The following is a 24,429-nucleotide window of genomic DNA, read 5'->3' as shown; positions in this document are numbered from 1 at the left end:
CAAGAGCCCATGGAGACCACAATGTGGGAAATCCTATGGAGGTATTGGGAAGCAAAAAATGTATCGTGAGGGCAGTCAAATATTGGAAAAAGGGTGAAGAGTTGTTACAGCATGTTGATCCTTAGCGATAGTCAAAGCTTTGCTGGACACAGCCCTGAGCATCCAGATCTGATGAGAGCTGCTTCAAGCAGACGACTGCATTAGATGTTCTTTAACAAGTATGAGCAACACCTCTAATTCCAAACTCCTATTGCACAATTCTATGAACATCACACTAAAACAAACCGCCTTAAGAATAACATTGACCTTAATACAGATCTAATTTGCTCAAACATGACAATTGATCTTTCCGATTTCACAAAAAAAGAAAAATATTCTCTGTGCAGACACACCGTCCAGGTGGCAGGACTGTAGAAGCAAAATAACTGCAATTATATCAAGCCAAACACAGAGGTACTTTGCCTCAAAAATGTAAACCTGAGTATTGAATTCAGTGGATAAGTATCAGGAAAAAAGGGATGGAGCAGATGCAATTTGGAGGGAAATGAAAAGAGAACAGAACAGAAAAAAAGTTTCCGGTTCAGACACTGATATCTTTAGAAAATCAAAGAACCTGGATGTGCTAAGTCGGGTCAAGAAAGTTCCAGGTAATTTGTATTTACTTTAGTCTTCAAGGCAAAGCATATTAATATTTAACAATTTTTAAAGAAATCAGCACAAAAAATTCTTACTAGTCATATGCAATTTCATAAGTAGGATGTAATTTTACCTACCAAAAGAAAATAATGGTCCTCAGGTTCTGCTCTTAGATACTTAAAGATTACTTGCTCCATAAACCTCTCCATCAAGTCCCAGTCTTCAACTATACCATGGCGGATGGGCCACTGTTGCACAAGAGCATCAAAATATAATTGGAAATAAAAGAAAAAGGAAATAAAAGAAAAAACAAACAACAGTGTTTTCAATTGCACTAAAATCATACAATCTAAATATGTATGAAAGAAAACTTGTACTAGTTTTTTCCTATTTTGATCTGACATTTATTTGAAATTCAGATTCCAACCCTGAATAGCAGAAACAATACACTGCGCTTTTCTCAGTACAACTGAATGGTGGCATTAGGACGAACCAAAGGTTCCCCCTCGCCCAGCATCCTGACTCTGATGTGGCTGATAGAAGATGACAAGGAACATGAAAGAATGCGTTATTTTCACTTAACGTTCTCCCAACCCCCCTTCACTTCAAAAGAAATATATATTCACATATTTTTTTCCAACTACCACAGGCTCCTGAAGGACAACAAAACTAATACCAAACTTTATTTTCCATTGAAACAGAGTTAAGCAGAAAATAAGATTAAAATTAATGAAAAGGCATTCATAAGATGTTTACTATATAGCTGATGATTTTAAAGAGGATTGAAAAATTATTTTAAACATTTCTCTTAATACCTTGGTTGCATAAGTTGGTTTTTCTATTGCTTCATCCCCAATAAAGAAGTCTAAATCATCAACACCTTTCAAAACCCTCCTTTGTGCTTGATCGACCACTTTTGCGGATTCTTTGATAGCAATACCTTTAACAGAGAACACAAACAATAATGTAGATCACATATCCTTCACTAAAGAAAGAGAACCCCAATATTCAAGAACAGAAACAAACTGTAACGGTATTCATGCTTTGTTCCAGGTACAAGTACAGAAAAGCTAACTAAAATACAAATAATTTGAATTCTAATAATAGGTATATACAATTAGGATTTATAAAGTAACACAATACAGATTTAATTGTTAAGACGTTCAATGTGCAATCAGAGAGAGAAAACATTAAAAGAACTACCAATGGTATCCCTACTACAGATCCCATTTTATTCAAAAAGTGTGCACACTTCTCTAACAATAAAAGGAATGCAATTTTACAATTTGCATAAAGAGCAAGAAAGAAAACATGTTGCCATTATTTAAATGTATGTTTTAACTCACTTCACCAAACTGATTTCTGTACATATGAAAATGAGATGTCACACAAGAAGGACTGAATAGCAACTAAATAAGCAAAAAAAAATTGTACAAAAAAAAGCAGGATGGAAGAGGTAGGAGAAAATGTAAGGTGTAGGGAAAAAGATAATTGGACAGAAATAAAAGTAGTATCTTAAAAGGACAGCTACACAAAGCACCTTTAGATGCAGATTGTATAAAGTCTATGGTTTATTTCTTCCTTTAAATCCTACTCCTATTTTACCTTTAAGAATACAATTCAGAATTTTATTTAAGAAAGACTATGAACTTCTCCTTCACTTCAAGGAGTAACTGTCAAAAGCTAACAGCTTGGATCTTGGCAATTTATTACTTCCAGAATAATTACTCATCATATATAAAGAAATGACTCTTTATCAGAAAAACACTGGCTAAAGCAAACACAGGATCCTGGAAAGACAGATCAGTGATCAGATATCACAAGAACACAGATGTTCCCTTCCCTCATCTTCTGCATCAGCCCCCAAGCTACCAGGGCTGCAGTGCCAGCAATACCAGCTCTATTTTTTCGTCTTACTAATTGCCTTGAAACACGATCTTTTACATAAATGAGGAAATTCACACATGTAAGAAGCATTAATATCAGCCTCAATTACTCAAAGGTCATGAATAAAAACCTCAGAGGCAGAATTAGTTTTCTAATTCTCACCTTAAGAAGCTCTGTTTGCTCACAGCTAAGATAAAAAGCAGCTGCTGCAGCCACAATCCCACCGGACACAAGGCAGCACAGCTAAAGGATCTGGAAATCAACAGTGTGCTAGGGTAAAGCACTGTTAGGTTGCTGACGCTCACCATCCACCTCCCTGCTTCTCCCATAAAGCACAACAAAACCAGAGCCGTACAGCCAGAGAAGCTGAAAAGTTACGAGTTGCAAAAGACTGAACAGGATAAACCAGAAAATATTATTTTCAGCTCTTTGCTAAGAAAACTGAATCATACAGTAACTTCTGTAGCAGCTTACAGAAGAGTAGAGAGGAAGCAAAGGCTTGGAGGAAGCCAAAAAGCATGGGGGGTAGATAGGAAGTACAAGCTAAAACAGTGGGGAAGGAGATGTTGCAAGGCCAACATTTGCAGCAACTGTAAAGAATCTTGCCAAATATTTTTCAGGCCATCCTTCCAGAGCTCACACATTTGGGGAAATTCGTCCCTCCAGATAGATATCTGTTGTCTTCAAGAAGTTTCACGTAAGATGCTATCACTTGCTAGAGGATTATAGAAACTTTCAAGTCAAAGTGGTTTCAACCTGTTACAAACCTAGAATCACATGGAAGCTCTCAATACTGTGCTGACCTTAAGGCTAGCCTGTTAAGTCCTGGGTTTCAAGTCAGGAATAAGAAAGAAACAACCTGAATAAAGAATCATATCCTGAAAATACAAACGGGAAAATAAACCCTGCTGAAACCAGAGCTAGGCTACCAGACCTAGGTGTCTGGAGATGTGTAGCACTCCAGTGGTATCTTGGAGCATCGGCCTTTGGTTTGCTTAGCACAAGAATTAAGAGCTCTTAGAAAAAAAGGGGACACTAGTACTAACATCAAATCAATTTCTGCGCTTAACTACTTACTACTCAAGGCATCTGTTTCTTTTGAAGGTAAACAAAAGGCCACCCAACACGAACTATCATAGAAAAACTGAAACAGACAACAAATCAAGAGGACTAGTGGGTAGTGGAAAGAAGTTGACTCATATTTTAACACACAGCAGGAAGCAAGGATTAAGTGAATAAAAATCAAGCAAAATTAAATGATTTGATGATATCTAAAAAGCAGCCAGGGAAGAAAGCAGTGAACCAGTCTCTTCAAAAAACTGGCCGAATATATTCTCATTCAAGCAATATTTAATATATTTGCATTTAAGCAATATATTCTTCACTTTAAGCAAGCATTTGCTTAAATCAGAAGCATATTCTGATTTAAATCAAGAACACACCATAAGAGCAAGAGATAAAAATTAGTCAAGAGCAGGAGTGAATGAGATAAGCAACAAGTGAACAAGGCAGAAGGAATGCTGCTTGAACCTGTTTAACAGCAAATATTTTTATAGAGAATCAAACTGATAACATGCAGCCACCACAGCTGGAAGTCAAAGGAGAAACCAAACTGTTTTTTTGACCGGGGATACTATTAAGGAATTCAAAGAGACCAAAGCGCATTGAAAAGACCCACAGCTTACTTTGGAAGCAGGTACTGCTATACTATTTTCGTTTCTTTAACGTGGATTACACCAGTGCTGTTTTATTTCATTTGAGGCAAAGGATTAACTTGTGCAGTTAGTATAATTACTTAACTTGGACTGCAGCACAAATGAGGAAAAAAAACTTTTTTGTTAAGAGAACTGCAGTCAAGGACCATTTCAGCTGTAGGAGCACCTAGGCTAGAATACCTTTTTGTATTTTTTTTTAAATACAACACGATCAAAAAGCTGTCAAAAAGTCTCGTTTCCCCCCCGTTCTCTTCAACTTTAGTAGCATCCCTGTTGAATAAATTTATCTGCTTAATGATCTGACAGGTCATTACTTTCCCAAAACTTGTTTGATGTGTCGAGATATTTCTTCTTTTTAGGAACAAGAAAGTAATTTTAAAATTAAATAAACCAAAGCTGAAGAAGCAGGAAAATTATGTAAACCCTATTTATCTGAAATTACACAAAATAATCATTTGCCCACTTTTAAAGACTGCTACAAACTCTAAAGAGCAAAGTAAGTTTCTTATCCAATGGTTCAGTTACTTTAAATCTACCATTAGAACTAGATTCTGTGTGAAAAACAAAACTGTAGAATGCATTTTACACACCACTGAGAAAAAATAAATTAAATCCATTTGGAAACCCAGACAAATTAAGAACTGCATATTAGAAGTCAATATAGAAGAGATTGAAAAGATTCTCTCATTTAATGAAACCAGGAGAATGCATTAAACGAATTAACTTTAGCTTTCTATGAAAAATGCTTTCTGAAGCACGTTTTCTAGAAAAATCAACATAGTGCCTGAACTACTACTACTCTGCAGTGACTACATGCAAGTATTATTAGTTCTAACTCTTTTCCTGTTGTATCTACAAGGAAAACTGGGTGTACTAATTATTCCTTTTTAGCAGGATGTAATACGTGATTACTTTGGCACAGATGAACAATGACAAAACACCAAGTGGTGTAGGAGGTCAAAAGGTGAAGCATTCCTGAAGGAAGCTGATTGAGTTCCACTCTCTAGAGTAGAACCATATCACTTGAAGTGGAAGAAACTGTTCAGAAGACAGGGAGTGAATAAATAAGCTGTTTTATATGGGGAGGGGAAAAAAAAATCATAGCAAATTAAGTAACACAGCTGTAATACTGAAAATTACCTGGGAAGTATAACATTTCAAGCCCTAAAGATATTAAAACAAACAATTTTTAATTTATAGTCAACTACAGTATTACCTGATAAATTACTCCTCTCCAAAGTAACAAGTGATAGGATGAGAAGAAATGACCTCAAATGGCACCAAGGGAGGTTTAGATTGGGTATTAGGGAAAAATTCTTCACTGAAGGGGCTGTCAAGCATTGGCAGAGGCTGCCCAGCGATGAGGTGGACTCACCATCTCCAGAGGTGTTAAAAAAAACATGTAGATGTGGTGCTTGGGATACAGCTTTGTGGTGGACTCAGCAGTGTGAGGTTTATCATTGGACGGTATCATCCTAAAGGTCTCTTCCAACATAAACATTTCTGTGATTCTGTGAAGTATTACTGTAGTATTTTAATGAATGTATCTTTCCAGGCTGAGCATCCATAGCAAAACAAAACAGAACCATGCTATTGCTGTGTCATCACTCTGAGGTCTTTTCAAGTTGTTCATTTTTAACTGCTTTGTTGGTTTTTTTTACATAGCATATTATAGAAAGTCTAAGTGTAACTTCAGTGTTCACACGCAAGCAGCAAGTACTTACATGAAGGAATAATGAACTGGGGTTCAGTATTACCGGCATAGCCGAGCTTTGTATACCTGTTGAGGCAAAAAAAGGTTAGGTTATAATATTTAATACCACAAATACCAAGGATATCTCCATTTTTTTGTGAGCATACCTCTCTTCCTTTATCAGGGACCCACTGAATTTCCCTTAAAAGCAAACAAGAAAACCTAAGCAATGAACTTCTCTATTTTAAAAGGTAAAACAATGCTCCCTACCACAAATCAAGCATTATTTCTAATTTCAACTCTAGTAAAATTTTACTACAAAACACTAAGTATGTGATTCTATTTATCAACACTTAGTAGCAAAATTTAGATCTAGCATTGTTCCTCCTTGGTTAGCAGTTAGGATTTCTATTGAAATACCTTCAAAGAAGCATTAGTGGTGTAAGTGTTTTTGTAACTGCTAACTATAGGGGAAAAAATTCCCTTTCCCACGGATTGCCAGCTGGGCATGTGGCAGGGCTGGCCATCATTACCTCACAAGCATTTCCCAATGCAATTTCGTAGGTGGCAAGTACTGACAGCCAATAATGAGAAAGGTAACAAAAGAAATTCCACTTTCAAATGGAAAACAGTCTCAAAAATGTGTTTAATAAGAGTGAGGAAAGCCAGTTGAAAAGAACCACACACCTTCACCCACACAATTTCCAGAATGTGCTATGGATATATACATCACTTTAACTGTCATGATGTAAGAAAACTAAAGACATCACCAATGTATTCATGAAAAATAACTACAAAAGCTCATGGAACCAAAACTATGCGGCTGCTAGAAACATTCCAGAAGAGTTAAACACAGCACAGGCAAATTCTAAAACATGCAGAACAAAATGCATAATACATTCAAGAGTTACAGCCTGCATGCAAGTTTTTAACAAACACAGACACGACAAAGTTCTCATTTTCTTAGTACAGACATACAGCTGTACCAACTAAATTTGTACCGTCAGCAAGAGCATGAAATGCTGCAGTAGCACCTCTACGCTTTTCAGCACTGCGATAGAAACCTGGAAGATCTTAGGTGGTACAAGGCTGTACTGACTTTAACAATCCATAAATTTATGTCATTAACACAGCAAAAAGCCTGGAAACAAATACAGCAAGAGGTTGGTTTTCACAGGCTAGAAGAGGAGTGCTGCTGCAGTTGTTTTTGCTTCACATGTTCACTAATGCCTACATAATTTCTATCACTGATATTAACTGCACACATTAGTGCTGGGCCAGGAGAAACAGTACATTTCTCTCTAAATAGCAAAGTCTTTAGCGCACGACCTCATCTAACACCAAAAATGCTTTGCAAGAGAAGTATTTTTAAAGCTATAAACACAATGTTGCCTGTTACTCCCAACTGTAGTGTTGTGTCACGCAAAAACACGTGACTTGATACTGATGAATAGGAATATTTACTGAAAAATAAGGTGAATAATGAAAAAGAAACTAAAAATCAGGAAGCGATTTGCACCTCATGAAGAGATCAGCATTGTGCACTGCATGTGCCTGAACTCGGGACGTGCAACTCAGATTTTGCAGACTCAAGTTACAAGAGTTAGGGTCGTTTTTTTTTTTTATTTTTCTTCTTAAATATCTAGTTCCTAAATGAAATCTCAAGAACTCAACAATCTGATGCTTCACTGACCTGTCACGCAGAATAACACTCTTAACTGTAACTACATTGTTTTGAGAGACTTAGTTCCACAAGAAAATTAATAAGAAAACCCACAAATATTGACTCACTCAAATCAGGAACTGTGACACATAGATTTTAAAACTAAATATATAGAGGAACTTTGGAGTCAGAAGGCTACATAAACCTACAACTAGTTCAGAAGTGTTTTAACAAGCAAAAAACTTAAAACCATTTGATTATTACACTTGGTATGTCAAAGAAAACAAAAGCTAAACTGTTGCAGGTAACAGGCTGCTTAGGTGTGGTGTGGGAGACTTCCAGCAAACAGGCAACCAGCAGAGTGAGAGAAAGTCAAAACAAAGATGCATTTTACATAAAAAGTCCATATTGAGACATAAAATCAGCATATCTAAAAATACTATGGCCTAGTCAGCAAGAAGTCTCCTGACTCATGAAAAAAAGTTCCATTTTTAGGCTTCCAAAAAAGGAAATAGAAAAAAAAAAAAGGAAAAAAACCCACATGGCTTCTGATGTCTGAACATTAAAGCATCGTAGCCACAAGCCTCCAATGTAGTCTTCAGTGCAATGCTTCACATCTTTAGCATACCAGGACTTCATTGCCACACTCTCCTTTTCACATCGGTGTTCCAACACCACTCATCCACTGGTGAGGGCTGCGACTCGCTGCTAGAACACCCTCTGCAGCTCAGACCTCCCCCTCCGGCTCCTTGCTCGGAGGCACAGCAAGCTCTCCGCAGTATTCATACCGTGACTAGTATTGAGGGCTCTGGACAGTAGCTCAGGCTGCCAGGGGCTGAAGTAATACAAGTAACAAACAGTAAGCTTTATCTTCATAGCTAAATGTATATATAGATACTCTCGAGTTAAATGGAATTTAAAAGTGTGATAGGCGAGACAAAACAGGTAAGTTAAAAAAATGAGTAAGTGTTGATAAAATTCTTCTGTTTTCCAAATGCACAATCTAATAACAGTGGGGTTGGTTTTATCTTGTTTAAATTAACTTTTCCAAAGACGAAGCTTTACTTAGACTAATCAGACCTATTCTACCGCTGGCACTTGAAGTAAATATTTAAATCACATTAATAAAAAAAAAAAAAAGATACCCTGGGCAAGCCAGATTTCACAAGTATACAGTTTCCACAAGCATTTCATACAGGGCAAAGTGTGTCTGACTAACGTATGATTCACAGGGGAACGAGGCACACCCTGACTGCTTCAGAGCAGCAGCCACTGCCATTACTGAAAAAAAAAAAAAAACCCTGATGTAAAGATATCATAAGGCAGTACCAATACTGGGTCACAGCTTGTCTTGCTTGCTACACTGCACTGATGAGTGGCAGAAGGGACTTCCATGGAGACAGGAAGGCACATGTCATTTAACAAGACAGGAACTCAACTTTCCCACACTGAATTTGGGGCACTCGGCAGTCAGATATCAAGGCATTGTACAGAGAAGTACAAAAGTATAAGATTTCTATTAGAATCTGTAACATCGAACTCATTTACAAAATCCCAAAGGTGAAAACCTGAATTCAACATTCATATGTTCTCCTTTATATCTCCATGTTCAGCTACCTGAGGTATTTCTGCACTATTAGCACATTAAAGGGGAAAAAATAAATAAATAAATAAATAAAAGAGGGAGGGAATAACAGAAAACACGGCAAAAAAGGTTTGTTGGATAATCACGACGCTCAGATTTAACTTGGATGATACTGGACATCTGCATTGGTCAGTGGATGGTGTGTGAGACACCATCACCTCTTCAAGAATGTATGAATAAATATAGGGGCTTTTTTGTAGGGCACATTCACGTTGCAGATTGGGTGGGGGTAATAACTACTGAAGGTTCCTTCTGACTTAACTCTACTAATCCACATCTCAAATACAAGTGGAGGAGCATCTCTACAGAGCCACTTCCACCTCGAACTTGCACCCCAAAATGGCAAAGCAGCTCTGTTCTGACCTGCCTGGCAGATCCCTGGGAGGGCAGACAGAAGACTCGCCACAATGCTCCCAACTGCACTAATGGGATTTCCTGTATGTACTCTCTCACCTAGAACAGACATTTTTGAGGCTGTGACATGAAAGCAATGTCACTTGAAGGTTACTTACGTATTAGTCATGCAGACAATTTTACAGCCAAAAGGAAATAGCACTTAGGGTAAGAACTACTAACGAGAATGGCATTAACAGAACCTCCGTCTGTAAACCACAAACCATGATCATGCGCCTTTGCTCCACTTCTTTCCTGTCCACAACAAATGCCATTCTGCCTACCTTCTCCCACATTATACACCCCAGTTCTAGCACAACTGCAGTTTTAACAATAGGAGGAGGAATAGGGGGACAACTGCTCTGTAGGCAGTGCATTCGTTTAGCTGCTCTGAGAAGTACAAGGGAAATGGGGTGGCCCAACACAAGTTGCACCCTTGCCATTTTGCTGACAGCTCCGCGCATAGACACGATGAGTTAGCCAAGCACAAGCAGAGAAGAGTGCTAAAGGATATATATCACCTGATCTTCACCTTCTGTAGAGCACATCCAGGCTACAGCCTATCCCTCAGCTATTCCTAATGACCAGGAATACAAGCAAGTTTGTACATACAACACTATTTTTAATACATACACAAACAGGAATAAGATGTACCTCCAATGCTGGTGCCACTGTAAAGATGCAATGCAACTTTAAAAGCAAATCAAGAACTGTTTTTCTGTGGGGAGGGAGGAGTAATGGGAGTGGGAGTAACAAATCTGAAACTCTCTAGAAAGAAAGTCAGGACTAGGCTGTAATCAAAAGGGTCTCCTTTTGGTTTATCTTCAAGATGCATAAAGCTAGGAGAAGAAATACATATGATGATTTCTTTTCTTTTCAGAGGGCTTTTTTGCTGTTTCTGTTCATCACATGGCGGTTTCTTCATGCTGGTTCTAAATCACTGTCCACCATCTAAACCACAGCAATCCTCTGCATGCTCCCACTCAAAATGCAACAAATCCGTTGCCTTGTACTGCCTTTCTGCAAGGTGCCACGCTTGCTAAGGCTGCAGGAGATCTGTACTCCAAATCTTCTTCCATCCAAATGGGTTTAGAGCCAATCTCCCATTTCTCAAGAGAGCCTCTCGCCATTTGCTTATAAACTCTCCTGAGGTAAGACTACTTTGCATTTTTTCCCAAAACGATGTAGAAAAGACTCCAAGAAACAAGGGCCAAATACAGAAGGCAAGACAATGGGACGGTAACCAGAACCCACATCTTAAAAGAGGTAGGATTAGAGTTTTGATCCCTATTTTAAAGGCTGCTTAACTATTTTATCCATATGGATACCACACAGACATGCTACTACTGCCCTGTGGAAGAAATTTTGAGTTTTCCAAGTGATAGTGTGCCAATGGGAGTCAAAAATTATCAACATATGTTAACACCTGCACACAACAGCACACTGGCTACTTAAAAGAAACAGATGAGTGGTTTAAAAGTTGTAGCCCCTGCTAATTTCTGAATGCAATACCGATACCAGAGTCCAGGAGTTTCAGGCCTGAGAATCATTACTTGATTAAACTGTTTTCCTACAGTTTGAAATCAGATGCCCATGACCCAGAAATTTTAAATGCACTCTGGCATTTCAGTTGTCCTGCTTAGACAATTCCCCTTACACGCTAGTGTCTCCAAATCCTGTGCGGAGCCGCCAAATGCACCAACCTGGATTTCACTCCACAGCTTTCCCAATGAAAAAAGAAACCGCTGCATTGAGGTATTTATTTGCGTCGATCAAAGAGAAACTCCAAAGCCAGGCAGAGGCCTCAATTATGTAAAACAAAGAACAGTGAAGAATCCTATGCACACGAATTACCTTCATTAGCACCATGGTCTACAAGCCATCTCACCATTTCAATCCAATCTCATAACTTCAGTTCTCTCAAGACATCACAGCAGTAAGTTCTCCATATGTATTACTTTGACACCATTATAATAGTGGTAACATGAATCTGCTTGCACAATAAGCTTTGTTTATGCAGATGTCCAATACTTTGCTGCATACCAAATTTCACAGAGAAACAGTTAAAATGATTGCACAAAAGAATACTTTTCTTTACTATTTCAATTCATTAAATTTAAAGCATTACTTATATCTTCAAACCACTATAAGTAGATAACATTATTATGAATGGCTCAAGATAAAAGATAACTTTTTTTGGGGTTGTCTTTCATGATTTCACAATTTCTATTTCACAGCACGCCACACTATAAAGGCACGCAAGACAGTGCAGATAAAACTTAAGTTCGCTGAAGTATGAACTTAATGTTTGTTGCACGTGTGCATACAGCAACAAAATTCATTGCTGGCTAGGTTACCGTAACTCCAGGAAACCTGTAATGAAGCGAGTGGGTTAATGCTTAAGGTTAGTGCCTTTTCAGGCACAGCAAAAAGCTTAGAAAGTGAGCAGATTAAGGAGTACACACACATGTAGTAATATTCTAAAGGACATTAAATAAATCCAACAGCAAAAAAAAAAAAAATCCTAGTTTTTAAACAGAATGGAAGGGGATTCTGCTGTTCAATCTCCAGCCCCTTTCAGAGAGTCTGTCCATGAAAGACTTCATCAAACAGGGTTTAATATCCTTTCCTGTTTTAACTGGATAGATTCTACACAGACAGAATTCATAAGATAGACACAGTGGTTTTATCGTCTGATGTCTTTAGATTAACAAAACTACTTTAAAGAAGTGGAAAATTTCTGAAATATGGATGAGGTCCTTGTCCTCATATATAGAGCCTCACATTACCGAAAATCCTAAACAAGTCTTTGTTTTTATTTGGTACTTTTCTTCTGTCATCCTTCCTGCCCACCAAATGAGACTGAAAAGCCTAGGGAGCATTTACTTTTCAAATCCCTGTAAAATGAAATAATGAGACAGTGAAAAAGAAAAGGCATCCTGCCTCTTTAAAAAGGTCCCAGCTCAAGCACCGGGCGCAAATCAGTTAAGCAGTAGCAGATCAGAAGTCCCTGAAGGAACGGATTAATTAGGAAAACAGGACTCATATTAATAAACTGGTTTGCTGTCTCTTTTCAAATGTCCTTGATAAAACATTAGATAGCAAAAGACTGAAATGAGACATGACTTTCATATATTTGTATCTTTAGCGAATACACTGCCTTTTCCACATCACTAGTGAGCATTTTTAAATACCAACTGCTTCTATCAAGTTTCGAAACACTTGATGATCAAAAACATTTAAAGTAATCAATACTGAAAGCCGGAGAATTAACTCTATAAATGGAAAAGGTACACAAGATTAGAAGCACTCTCAGATGAAGAATCTTGATATGCTGTAGAGGAGACACATCAAGGGATGGTAAAAGGGGATGTTTCAAAGACATATGGGACACCTATACACCAAAAATGTTATAAATCCAACATTCTACAACCTTGGGCTTGGAATTAACTGCAATACTGTGTAACTGAAGCTATTTTCTTAGAATATTGCCCCTGAAAAAATATCAGTTCATTCAAGCAAGAACTTTCACCTTGACAACAAATGCTTCTTCACCACATAGTAACTGTCATAGTAAAACAATCCCTAAGTGGGTTGAAGTGGTGTGCAATTTAAAAAGCCAGCTCAATAGAAGCTTCAAAGAGAAATACTTCTAACACTTATTTGCCAAATAGGAAACAAAAAAAAAAAACCTCTAAAAAAGGTTAATTCATCTTTAAAAGCATCTATATTTTCATCTAGATTATTATTTATTCAGTGCTACTTTTTAGCAGCAGCTACATCTACAACTCCAAGCACAGACACGACTGCAATGCTCGCTAGTAATATCTAGCTAAAACAAGTAGCAAAGAAACGTGAAAGCACTGACACAAACAGACAGCACACAGCTCTCCAGGTGTGTGACTAACGGGAACATGGGAGGCAACAGCAGCCCATGCTACACAGCATTCACAACAAATTCACATGCACTGTAATAGGAGTCTCCAAATGACAGTTTTTACACCAGCCTGGAGAGGAGACGAAGCTACCACATTGTACAGCTTCAAATTTTACCAACATTTGGAAGGAGCAGAAGAGAATCTACTTTCAAATTTGCTTCATGTTAACTTGCACCAAAACTCTGAAAAGAATAAAATAAGCAGCAGCATTGACAGCTTGACTGTGGAAGCCTTCTCTCAGAAGCAAACAGGAAGAGAACTTGCCTTCCTTACTGAAAGACTCTGGCTTATGATTGAGTTATGAAAATGTACTTGAAAACCAGTGTTTAAGACTAATAAAATCAAATTCAGACATTCTGATGACATTACCATATAAATTTGTAATCCTAGACAAATTTTATTTATATTTGTAAAATCTGTTTCAAATATTTAATGATGACATATACTTTAACACAGAAAATAAAGTTAGCTTTCCTTTGACTACATTTTCCTCAAAGTAAGAAGAGCAAATCGCTTTGGATATTATCTTTGTATCATCAAAGTAGTTTGTGTTGGCAAAAGCAGAATGCTTTCTTTTTACTTACTGCTTCCTTTGAGACTTCTAGACTAATTCATTTTAACAAGTCTCTTAACAGTGCCTCTGTGTTACACCACACACACACACAACACTAACCTGTACTGCCAGGGCTTTTAATTAAATCATATTTAATTTTACACAAGTTTTCTGAGCATCATCCACAGCCTGACTACTCTATGTGATAGTTCCAAATAATGAGGAAAGAATGGCCCAAAAGTTTGGAAGTCTGCATGACTAATTACTTAATAGTATAAATTACCTCTTACGAGGGGGAGATTAATTTGACAGCTTTCTACATCACTTGCCCAAAATAAACCTGTGTGCAATGTTCATCTTATCAGGAAGAAAAAAAATTCTAAAGAATAGATTAACTATACATACTTTTCCACAGATAAAACAAGGGTGAATCAATTGAGTAAAATACAGAAAATAAAATACAGAATTTCTAAGTAAACAAAATCTTCCACTTGAAGAAATGAAATAGGCAAAATCTGAGTCATATGATACAGAAAGAGTCAGAGCTGATATAAACCTGACTAACCTGGGAAATTTTTCCAAACAAAAGCCATACAGTGGCCAAAACTGTAAAGTTATTTAACTTTTTAACATATTACATTATTTTGCTTACTATTCGCACGATTTCAGCACTTGAGAGCTCCAGCTTTGAACCAACACCTACCATGGAATCACCCAAATCACACCAATCTGAGCAGAGGTAAGATGAAACCAAAATGACAGCTCGAGCGTGGGCAGGAGGCTGTCTCAGCACACTTCCAGTCTGCCCAATACACTGGTTACCACTTCAGCATTTCAATAGGTAACCAAACGTTTTCCATCAAGAACAGACTTGCATTAAAATACCAGTTTACATATTTATCATGTTACACCATGCTTCCAACAAAACACAGCTTCCAATTAGAAATAGTTGTCTTGTAGAAAAAAATGCCCCACTAAGCTATGGCCAAAAACATATCACTGAATATTTTGTAATGTAAAAAGGAAGTCACACTTAATAAGATCACAGATTCTGAAGTATGACAGCAAATATGCAAGTAGTCATATTGTGAAAGCTCCTGCAGATGATAAACAGCATGATAAATCAAAGGCAAGTCAAAACAAATAAAATAATAATACAGAAAAAATAGATAAATAAGAGGTACTACATCAACCAAAGAATTAAAATTGGGATTCATTCATTGATAGCAAAGTACAATCAAAATAAAGTATCAACAGATGACCTCCTGTCTGCATCTTGCTCTCTACAGACCAAGCATGCCAAAACACATCCTGTGCACAGCTGCAAACACTTGCAATGACCACAAAAGAATAATAAAGAGAAAAAGGAAACCCCAGGGAAAAGGGGAAAAAAAAACCCCAAGTAAATTTATCTAGAGTTTTTCCATGCCTGGTCTGAAACATACAAACTCATGATCAGAATAACAACAAAAAAAAGTTGAACTATGTTCTACTCTATGTTATATCAGTGCATGAAACGACTTTTTCAATTTTGGCTATAATCCTCCTTGACAACCAATTAATAAAAAAAAGCAAGCAATATGTCAGCAGGAGCACTTGGAAAGGACAGGTGCTTCATTTTGATGGCTAAAATAATCCTGCTACGAACACCTTACAAGTTTGCAGTGAAACTGGCATTTTTAAGCACCTATGCAAGAATAATTTTTTTAAGATTAGTAGACCTAAATATATTTTAGTTCAGTGACTAAAGCAAACCAAAAACTAAAAATTAAAGCAACAGAGATTCCTTTTCATATGCAGAGCAGAAAAGAACTCATCAATTTCATCCAGGACAAAGTGAAAGATAATGCCAGTTATTTTAGCTTTGACTTTAATATTTTCTCCTCAAAGTCTTTAAATGAAGAATGTTTGTCCAAAATTAAAATGAACAGTTTGTTTGAAATTGTCAAAGCCTTTCTGCATTTCCCAAAGAAAGTCAGCAGTGATGCAACTAAATGTTGAAACATTATGTCGAAACTTTTAAATTGCATGAACTAAAAGACCAACTGCAAAGTTTCTTATATGTGATATAAAATAATACAGAGGATGGATTGTCACTCAAGAAGCTGCGCTGTATTTCCGAACTCATAGAAGCTATATTTTCAACTAATTTAGACAAGCAAATTACTATCATACTCATGTGATCAACACAATGGGCAGAACCTTCAAGCTAGTTAATGAAGAACCACCGAGAAACAAGAAGGGAACCTGCCCAGTCCCACCCACAACTCAATCCTCCTGCAAGCCTTTCCTCAATACCAGGGCCACACACTGGCCTCAGTGACTGTGCAAGCTTCCCATGCATGCAGAAGCAGGAGCTCTGCCATACAGAAAAGGTGGCTCATTCATCATTAACTTTACAGATCCAACCCAAGCATGCAAGTGTGCTTGTCCTCTACTCAGAAATGCTACATCCCTCTTTTTTTATATCCATACCTATACAAATCTCTCAAGTGAAAGTGAGACATGGGAAAATAAAAGCAGAAACAGAAGGACTGGAAGGTGCTATGCATCTTGGGACAGCTTCTGACAAGCATTCAGATAACATACAAACTAATTCCTACAATGGAACTCCAGAACATACGTTGTGTATAGTAATATACATATTCCTAACTTAATTTCTATTATTCTTAATTATATTCTACGTTCTGTGCATTTAGTGTAACAACACGGAGTGTGAAGTATTAGAACCATTTAAGAGACATCACAGGTTATCATGAATCTTCAGAACCTATTAGCAATTATTAAAAACATCCATATATTAAACCACAGCTCTCAGTCTAGCACAACTCCCTTTCCCATATTAAGGACAAAGCATTTCCCTCTTCCCCTCTAACTACTTCAGCTACTGGCAAGCAAAGAATACTCATAAAATCCTGAAAAGAGTATTTTTTCCATCTTCTACTAAGGAATTACTTTGTTCATGCTTTCCGAACCAAAAAATTACTTCTGGGATGACACAATACAGAGAAAATTCATCCCAAAAGAGAACATTTTCATGAAAGCTAGAACCCGTGAAAGGTCATGACAAGATACCCAATTGAAATATTAACTGCAAGAACATCGCAGTGCTGCAATATTTATACTAAATAGAAGTCATGATTCGAACATCTGTGGAAATAACACGCCTGGAACCTCAGGAAAGAAAAATCATTTTGAGGTCCAGTACAAGATGCTAAAAGAGTTGCAGAGCAAATAAAATATAGGCTGTTACTTCTCCTTACCCTGGTTTTACAGCACTGGATTTCTCATCTCATGTACCTTTGCTGTCTATGGAAGGTTATTAGCTTTTCATAGATCTTGTACTTATTTGTACTACCAGGTCAAAACCCAAAAGAGAAACAGAACAATGCAATCCTGTCAACTTCTCACATTAGATGACACTCAACCCATAAATACTTCACTCTGCTTAAGAGCACAAAGCTGTATGGGTGTTGCATGAGGATGAGAAGTGGGATTTGTAGACAAGTCTCCCAATGCAAAGCTCACTCCACTGCGCACACCATCCAAGCACCAGCCAGGATTCCAGCTTCTCTGAGGTTCAATGTGGCCAAATTTATCCCTCCTTCATTTAGAGAAAAACTGGTTACAGAAACTGAACAGCCAAGAAACCCTCAGAGATGTGACTCATTCCAGAGAACAGTTTGTAACTTCTTGTCAAGAAAGCCTGGAAATCCTGAACAGTTTCAATTTTCCAGGCTCTCAGCTCAGAGGGAACCTAAACTGCTGTGAGGTTTCAAGAAGCACTTATGCTCCTACCATGAACAGCAAGGCTTTCTCCACTCAACTCTGAAACCTTGCACTCTCCTCTAGTACCCAGGAAAAAAAGAAGAGAAAAACCTCACACTCATACATTTTTGTAATCTGTGTTAAGGGAAATGGAAAAGGGTGGAAAAGGAGCCTAGCTTGGCATACAAGAGCAGATACAAAAAAACCCAAACAAAACAAACAAAAAAACCAACACCTGCCTAAAAACTGCACACAAGCCTATAGAAAAGGGAAACTAGGTACAGAAAACATATAATACTTTTCTTTAAATCACTTTCACTGCTAAAACAAGGTTGTCATTTGGGAACTGCAGCAGGTTACACAGCCATTTACTTCAGCTCAGCTAAAGAGCCATTAATTTGAACATTTGCAATTATCTGCCATCCCAAATGAGCTAATTCTGTGTTACACAAGTTTGTACTACAGAAAAAAAAATGCATTCACACAGAAAGATACAGCTAAAATCTACTTGTCGACCTAATCAAGCTAAATTATGAAGTGGCGTAGGAAGAGCTTTTAATAATGACTTGCAGGCTGTGCTGCATTTGCTTGAATAGCAGGCAGCAAGGACTATTCAAACACTCAAAAGGCACAGAGCAAAAGACCGCAGCCTACTGAGATTAAAATATCAGTAAGAGCCTTTTGTCTCTCTTTCATATGTTGTTCATATAGTTTATGGAAATAATTCTCTGATATTTTTCTTTTCTGCATTTTTATTTTAAAATGCATGTACTCCTTAAACAGGCCAGTCTGAAGTAAGCCTCATTCACGCTATTTCCGGCTCTTACTAGGTATCCATTACCTTATTTTCTAGATATCAGGTTTGCTTAAGCAAAGAATGCAAATTTCCAGATAACCAATGTAACACTAGAAGAATTTTTGCTGCATCCATAATCTGATTGCCATGTCACTGACTACACCCATTTGCCAGCTCTAGCTGTATGACATATACTCGGATGATCCCTAAAAAGTTTGCCTAACCTGTTAAAACCTCAAACAACAGGGATCACATGAGCTCCCCAACCTCTTCTCTGCTTTGGTCTCTTAATACTTTGAAAGGGGCTCTCAAAATTTGTCTAAACTGTGCAGGCTGACACTAAAAAGCACAACTATGCCCTTTCTTATCCATTTCCTGCCCCTCAATCTTACCTGGCAAAAAAGAACACATACACACAAAGAGAAAAAAAATCACTCCAATCAACAAGCTGATCCTATGGCTACACACACATGAGAAGACATCCTTAATACCGCTCCTACATCTGCCCTTTTGCTGATTAAGGTAAATTCTCCTTGGACTGTAAATTAATTATCACGCCCTTTTGCTAAGAAAAACCCTACTTACTGGAAAATCTGTGCCTTGCCTGTTCTAAACAAGGCAATTCCTTTCAACCTTTCTGCTTTGCCTGTATTTTCAAAGCCTCTTTCTTCTCCTGTTGACAGAGGCTTCCTTTAAGTTGACTGCTTTCTTTCATTTTCATAGACAAGACAGCAGCCAAGCTGAGACCTCAACTGATCTGCACAGTGCACATGGCTGACACAATATATATGTCATGTTCTTGCTCATACACACAAAATGAGATGGGCTGGGAGGGCTGCACCAATTAAAAAAAGAAAGCTATGAGCACGATTATGCTATCACATCCCACCACACTACTACCCACTTGTTCCATTTTTATCTTGAGGATTAGATTTTTCCTATAAATTTACCAGTTTATACCTTTGTCTACTGACATCAATGAATTCCAACAACCTCAACGCTCTGTAATGCTACCAGTGCTTAAAATGTTTGCCCCCAGTTTCCTGAAGCAGAGTTTCAGGGAAGAACAACCTCACACTCTGAAGTGCACCAGAAAGGAAGAGCCTGGGGAGCAGAAAAGGTTGGTCTATGTTAAAAAAAAAATTACAATTACACAAAGAAAGAGTATCTTAGAAGACTTGGGGGGAAAAAAAATACGAAAGGAGAGCAAGACTCAGTGAGCACCATATAATACAACATTAGTATATGCCCTGTGCACTGAGGTTGATCAATGGAGTGCTTACACATGAATTTTCCCCAGGAAAATTTGTTTCAACACTTAAGTCCCTCGGTATACCTCTCACATTAAAAAGACAAAGCCGTTTCTTATGCAGCTATATACCAGCATGTTGTTCCTGCCTGGCATCACAGAAGCTGTAAGTGAATCTCTTTACTCCAGTGGTCACAACCCATATTTTGCAAACCTATAAAGACATAATTACTGACTTTAATGGTACTACCTGCAATGCACAAGCGTGTGAGATGGGAAAAAGACGCCAGTGGCGTGAGGCAGAGTATATTAAATCTTTTGTTCTGAAAGATAAACAGTGCATATACACATCATGCTAAACTCGCATGTACTTCCATTTAACTCAGCTACACATTTTCATTCCCGCTCTGCTAACCTTCCTTCACGGCACAAAAGGCAAGGTTTTATTTCCTGCTCTAACTACAAATGCGACCTCTTCATAAACACATTAAACAGACAGACATTACAAACACCTATATAACTGTTCTGCTTAAAGAACAATTTATTAATATCCTGCACCAAAGAGATCCTCTGGAAGGGAAGATGAGCATGTCCTTTCAAAAAACAAGTGCCTGGATTTCAAAAGAACACGCTTGTTCAGAGTACTGTATGTATTTGTACCTACACTGCAGCCTCTGAGAAATTTGATTGTTTTTAGCGAGATGGAAGAGAGCTGAAATTAAAAAAAAAATGAATTAAAGAATCAGCATGCCATCAGGAGCAGCTAAAGAGGAAGAGCCTTGAAAATATACCAACACTTTCCTTTCCAGTAAAAGCTCAATGCGCAGTGCCTAAACCAAAATACTTCATCTTTCAAATCACACCACAGACAGCAGGTCACAGAGCTGTTTTCACTTCCTGGCAGCGCTCTTGCAAGAGGAACCACACAACCCTCCCAGGCCGACTTCCTACTGACATCTCCACGGGCTTGCTCCCCAACCCAAAGCCTCCAGCAGCCACACCACACCGGAAAAGGGAGCCTGAATCCCGAGGGGCTCCTCTCACAATCGCTTTTTATGCTATATATCACTGGCACCGCATTCTCTTCATCATCTGGCAGCTGCTAAACAAAAAGAAGAGTTTCCAAAACGGATTTGGTTCAGGTTTGACACCGAAAACTGCCTTATAAGGTATAAAAGCCCGACAGCAGGAAGAGGCTTTGACAAAACTAAGGAAGTTCCTCTGCGCTTGCTCGCTGGAAGGGGAGGGGTCTTTTTCTCCCACAGAGAGAAGCACAGAATAAATGACATTATCCACATACTTAAACCCCCCCCCCCGAACCCCTGCCACCCCCACCCCCCCCCCGCGGAGGCCACCGAGCGGGCGGTCACCCCTCCAGGCCAGGGCAGCCCCGCCGCGAGGGCGGTACCGGCGGCTGCTCCGGGGCGGCACCGGCACCGGTCGCGGATGCTCCGAGGCCCCAAGGGAGGGAATGAAGGGAAGGGACAGGGATAGGAATGAAGGGACAGAGATAGGAATGAAGGGATAGGAATGAAGGGATAGGAATGAAGGGATAGGAATGAAGGGAAAGGGATAGGAATGAAGGGAAAGGGATAGGAATGAAGGGAAAGGGATAGGAATGAAGGGAAAGGATAGGGATAGGAATGAAGGGAAGGGGACGGGAATGGATAGGACAGGATAGGGATAGGAATGGATAGGGACAAAAAGAAGGGAAAGGATGGGATAGGGACAAGAATGAAGGGAAGGGATAGGAATGAAGGGACAGGACAGGGATAGGAACAGGAATGAAGGGAAGGGAATGGATAGAACGGGATAAGGACAGGAATGGATAGGGCGGGATAGGAAGGAATAAGAAAGCAAAGGAATGGAGAGAGTTAGGAAAGGAAGAGAGATGGTAAAGGAAGGGAAGGGAGAGGGTTAGGAAAGAGAGATGGATGGGAAGGGAGTGGGGCAGGAAGGGACTGGGATGGGAAAAGATGGGGAAAGGAAGGGACAGGGATGGGAAAGCATAGGGCAGGGATAGGGATGGAAAAGGGAAGGAATAGAGAAGGGAAGGGCCGCCGGCTCGGCCCGGCGGGCAGCGGCCGCTCCCCCGGCCCCGCTGCGGGCGGTCGCGACCCCGCGGCGCCGCCATGGCTCACCCCGTGCCGCAGTCCACCACGCAGGCCGGCAGCCGCCCCGCCATGCTCGTCGGTCGCGGCGGTGCTGGGGACGCGGTGAGCCCTGGGCGCTCCGGCGGGGCTCGGGCACTTCCGCAGGGCGGGCGCTGCCTCCTCCTCCTCCTCCCGCCGCTCGCAGGCTCGGCCCGGCCAGCCCAAGATGGCTGACCCGCCCCTCCCTGGCGCGCGGGCGGGCGCGACAACCGCAGCCCTCCCAGACGCGCGATCTCGCGGTCTCGCCACTGCCGTTCGGGCGCGTAAGTGGAGCGGGCGGGAGGGTTTTCGGCCCGGCGTTGTGATGAACCCGGGAGGGGACGTGGAGGAGGGTTGGGTGGTGCGAGGAGGGTGCCCAGAATGACGAGGGGACGGCATTCTGCAAGCCCTGCCGCCGGGGGGCAGAAAGCCCTCCCCAGAAAAGGTGTCACCAGAGTGACACTTCACCAAAAGGGTTCCTGGGCACTGGCAGAGGCAGCCCAGGGAGGTGGTGGAGTCACCATCCCTGGAGGGATTGAAAAGGTGGATGGATAAGTGGCTCAGAGATATGGTTTAGTGTTGGATAGGTATGGTTGGACTCGATGATCTCCAAGGTCTTTTCCAACTAATCGATTCTGTGATTCTATGACACTTCTCATCTAGGAGAAGACTCAATTCCAAGGTGGAAGGACTTACCGTCCCTGGAGGGATTTAAAAGATGGGTAGATGAGTTGCTCAGGGGTATGGTTTAGTGGTGGACGGGTTCGGTTGGAGTCAATGATCTCAAAGGTCTTTTCAACCCAACAATTCCGTGATTCTATGGCACTTCTCGTCTTGGAGAAGACTCTACTCCAAGGAGACTGATACAAAAAGTACATTTTCTGTATCAAGACCTTATTGCAGCCTTCCAATATTTAAAGTGGGCTTATAAGAAAGATTGAGGGAAACTTTTTAGCAGGGCCTGTGGCAATAGGACAAGGAGGAATGCTTTGAAACTAAAAGAGGAGTTTAGACCAGATATTAGGATCATAGAATAGTTTGGGTTAAAAGGGACCTCAAAGCCCATCTAGTTCCAGCCCTCCTGCCATGGGCAGGGACACATCCCACTGGATCAGGCTGCTCAAGGCCCCATCCGCCTGGCCTTGAACACCTCCAGGGATGGGGCAGCCACAGCTTCCCTGGGCAACCTGTGCCAGTGCCTCACCACTCTCATGGTGAAGAAATTCCTCCTTATGTCTAGTCTAGATCTGCCCCTCTCCAGTTTATACCCATTGCCTCTAGTCCTATCACTACAGGCCTTTGTAAAGAGTCACTCCCCAGCTTTCCTGTAGGCCCTTCAGGTACTGGAAGGTCGCTATAAGGTCTCCTCAGAGCCTTTTCTTCTCCAGGCTGAACAAGCGACACTCTCTCAGCCTGTCCTCCTATGGGAGGTGCTCCAGCCCTCTCATCATCTTTGTAGCTTCCTCTGGACCCTTTCCAACAGTTCCATATCCTTCTTATGCTGAGGATTACAGAACTGGACACAATACTCCAGATGAGGTCTCACAAGAGAGGAACAGAGGGGCAGAATATTAGGAAGAATATTTTTTATTGAGGACAGTGAAGCACTGGAGGAGGTTATTCAGAGAGTTGGTAGATGCCCCATCCCTGGAAATGTTCAAGGTCAGATGGGACAGGGCTCTGAGCAACCTCATGAGTTGAAAATGTCCATGCTCACTGCAGGAGAGTTGGACTAGATGGCCTTCATGGTCCCTTCCAAACAAAACTATTCTATAAAGTGTTACCCAAGGGGATAAGGAGAATGTATTTTGTGCCTCATTTACCTCATATATTTACTCTGAGATTTATCCCGATCTCAGAGATGCAGACAAAATATCTTCTATAAACATCCTGGCCTCTGTGATGTAGACACTTAGTCTCAAGAAAACAATGAACTCCGTACTTAATTAAGTCAAAGTTGAAAATGTGCAATGAAACAAAGAAAGGGATATTAGATGGGGAGAATTCATGATTGTTTAAGGACTATCTGAAAGACATCCTTATCCTAACTAAGGATGTGGAAAGAAAGTAAGCAGTTTTGTGTTAAAGTAGAATTGTGTAACCTAATGAATATATGTCTTAGATAGGTGTACAATAGATGGGTGTACAATTGTATTAGCTAGGTGGGATGTTGACCATCGGTTTTGTATATATAGGCCTTTGGGTCTTCAGCAGGTGCGCTATCTTTGTGGAAGATCCTCCACCTAGCATCCTGTGCAGAATAAAAGCAATGTTTCCTCTCTAAACAAAATACTTTGTTTCCGGATTTTCTTTTTATTGACTTCAGGTAGCAAAAGGACAAATGCAGGAGGCCATACTCCT

The 24,429-nt window shown here is 39.8% G+C and overlaps 1 protein-coding gene across 1 annotated transcript in view; it reads right to left on the bottom strand.

The window, feature by feature from the left end:
- ACTR3 (actin related protein 3) overlaps positions 1-22,283 on the bottom strand; it is a 31,037-nt gene extending 8,754 nt beyond the window's left edge. The window contains exons 1-4 of the mRNA XM_054070056.1: positions 22,078-22,283; positions 5,963-6,018; positions 1,452-1,576; positions 774-884 (exon numbers count right to left, since the gene is read on the bottom strand). Of these exons, the coding sequence (XP_053926031.1) occupies positions 774-884; positions 1,452-1,576; positions 5,963-6,018; positions 22,078-22,121 (336 nt within the window). The 5' untranslated portion in view covers positions 22,122-22,283. The remainder of the gene's footprint in view (positions 1-773; positions 885-1,451; positions 1,577-5,962; positions 6,019-22,077) is intronic.
- Positions 22,284-24,429: the final 2,146 nt, after the last annotated feature.

Source organism: Cuculus canorus, chromosome 6 (assembly GCF_017976375.1).
Source record: "Cuculus canorus isolate bCucCan1 chromosome 6, bCucCan1.pri, whole genome shotgun sequence".
NCBI classification, from domain to species: Eukaryota; Metazoa; Chordata; class Aves; order Cuculiformes; family Cuculidae; genus Cuculus; species Cuculus canorus.
Note: the sequence above shows the minus strand (reverse complement) of the source record. Positions and strands in the feature narration are given on the sequence as shown.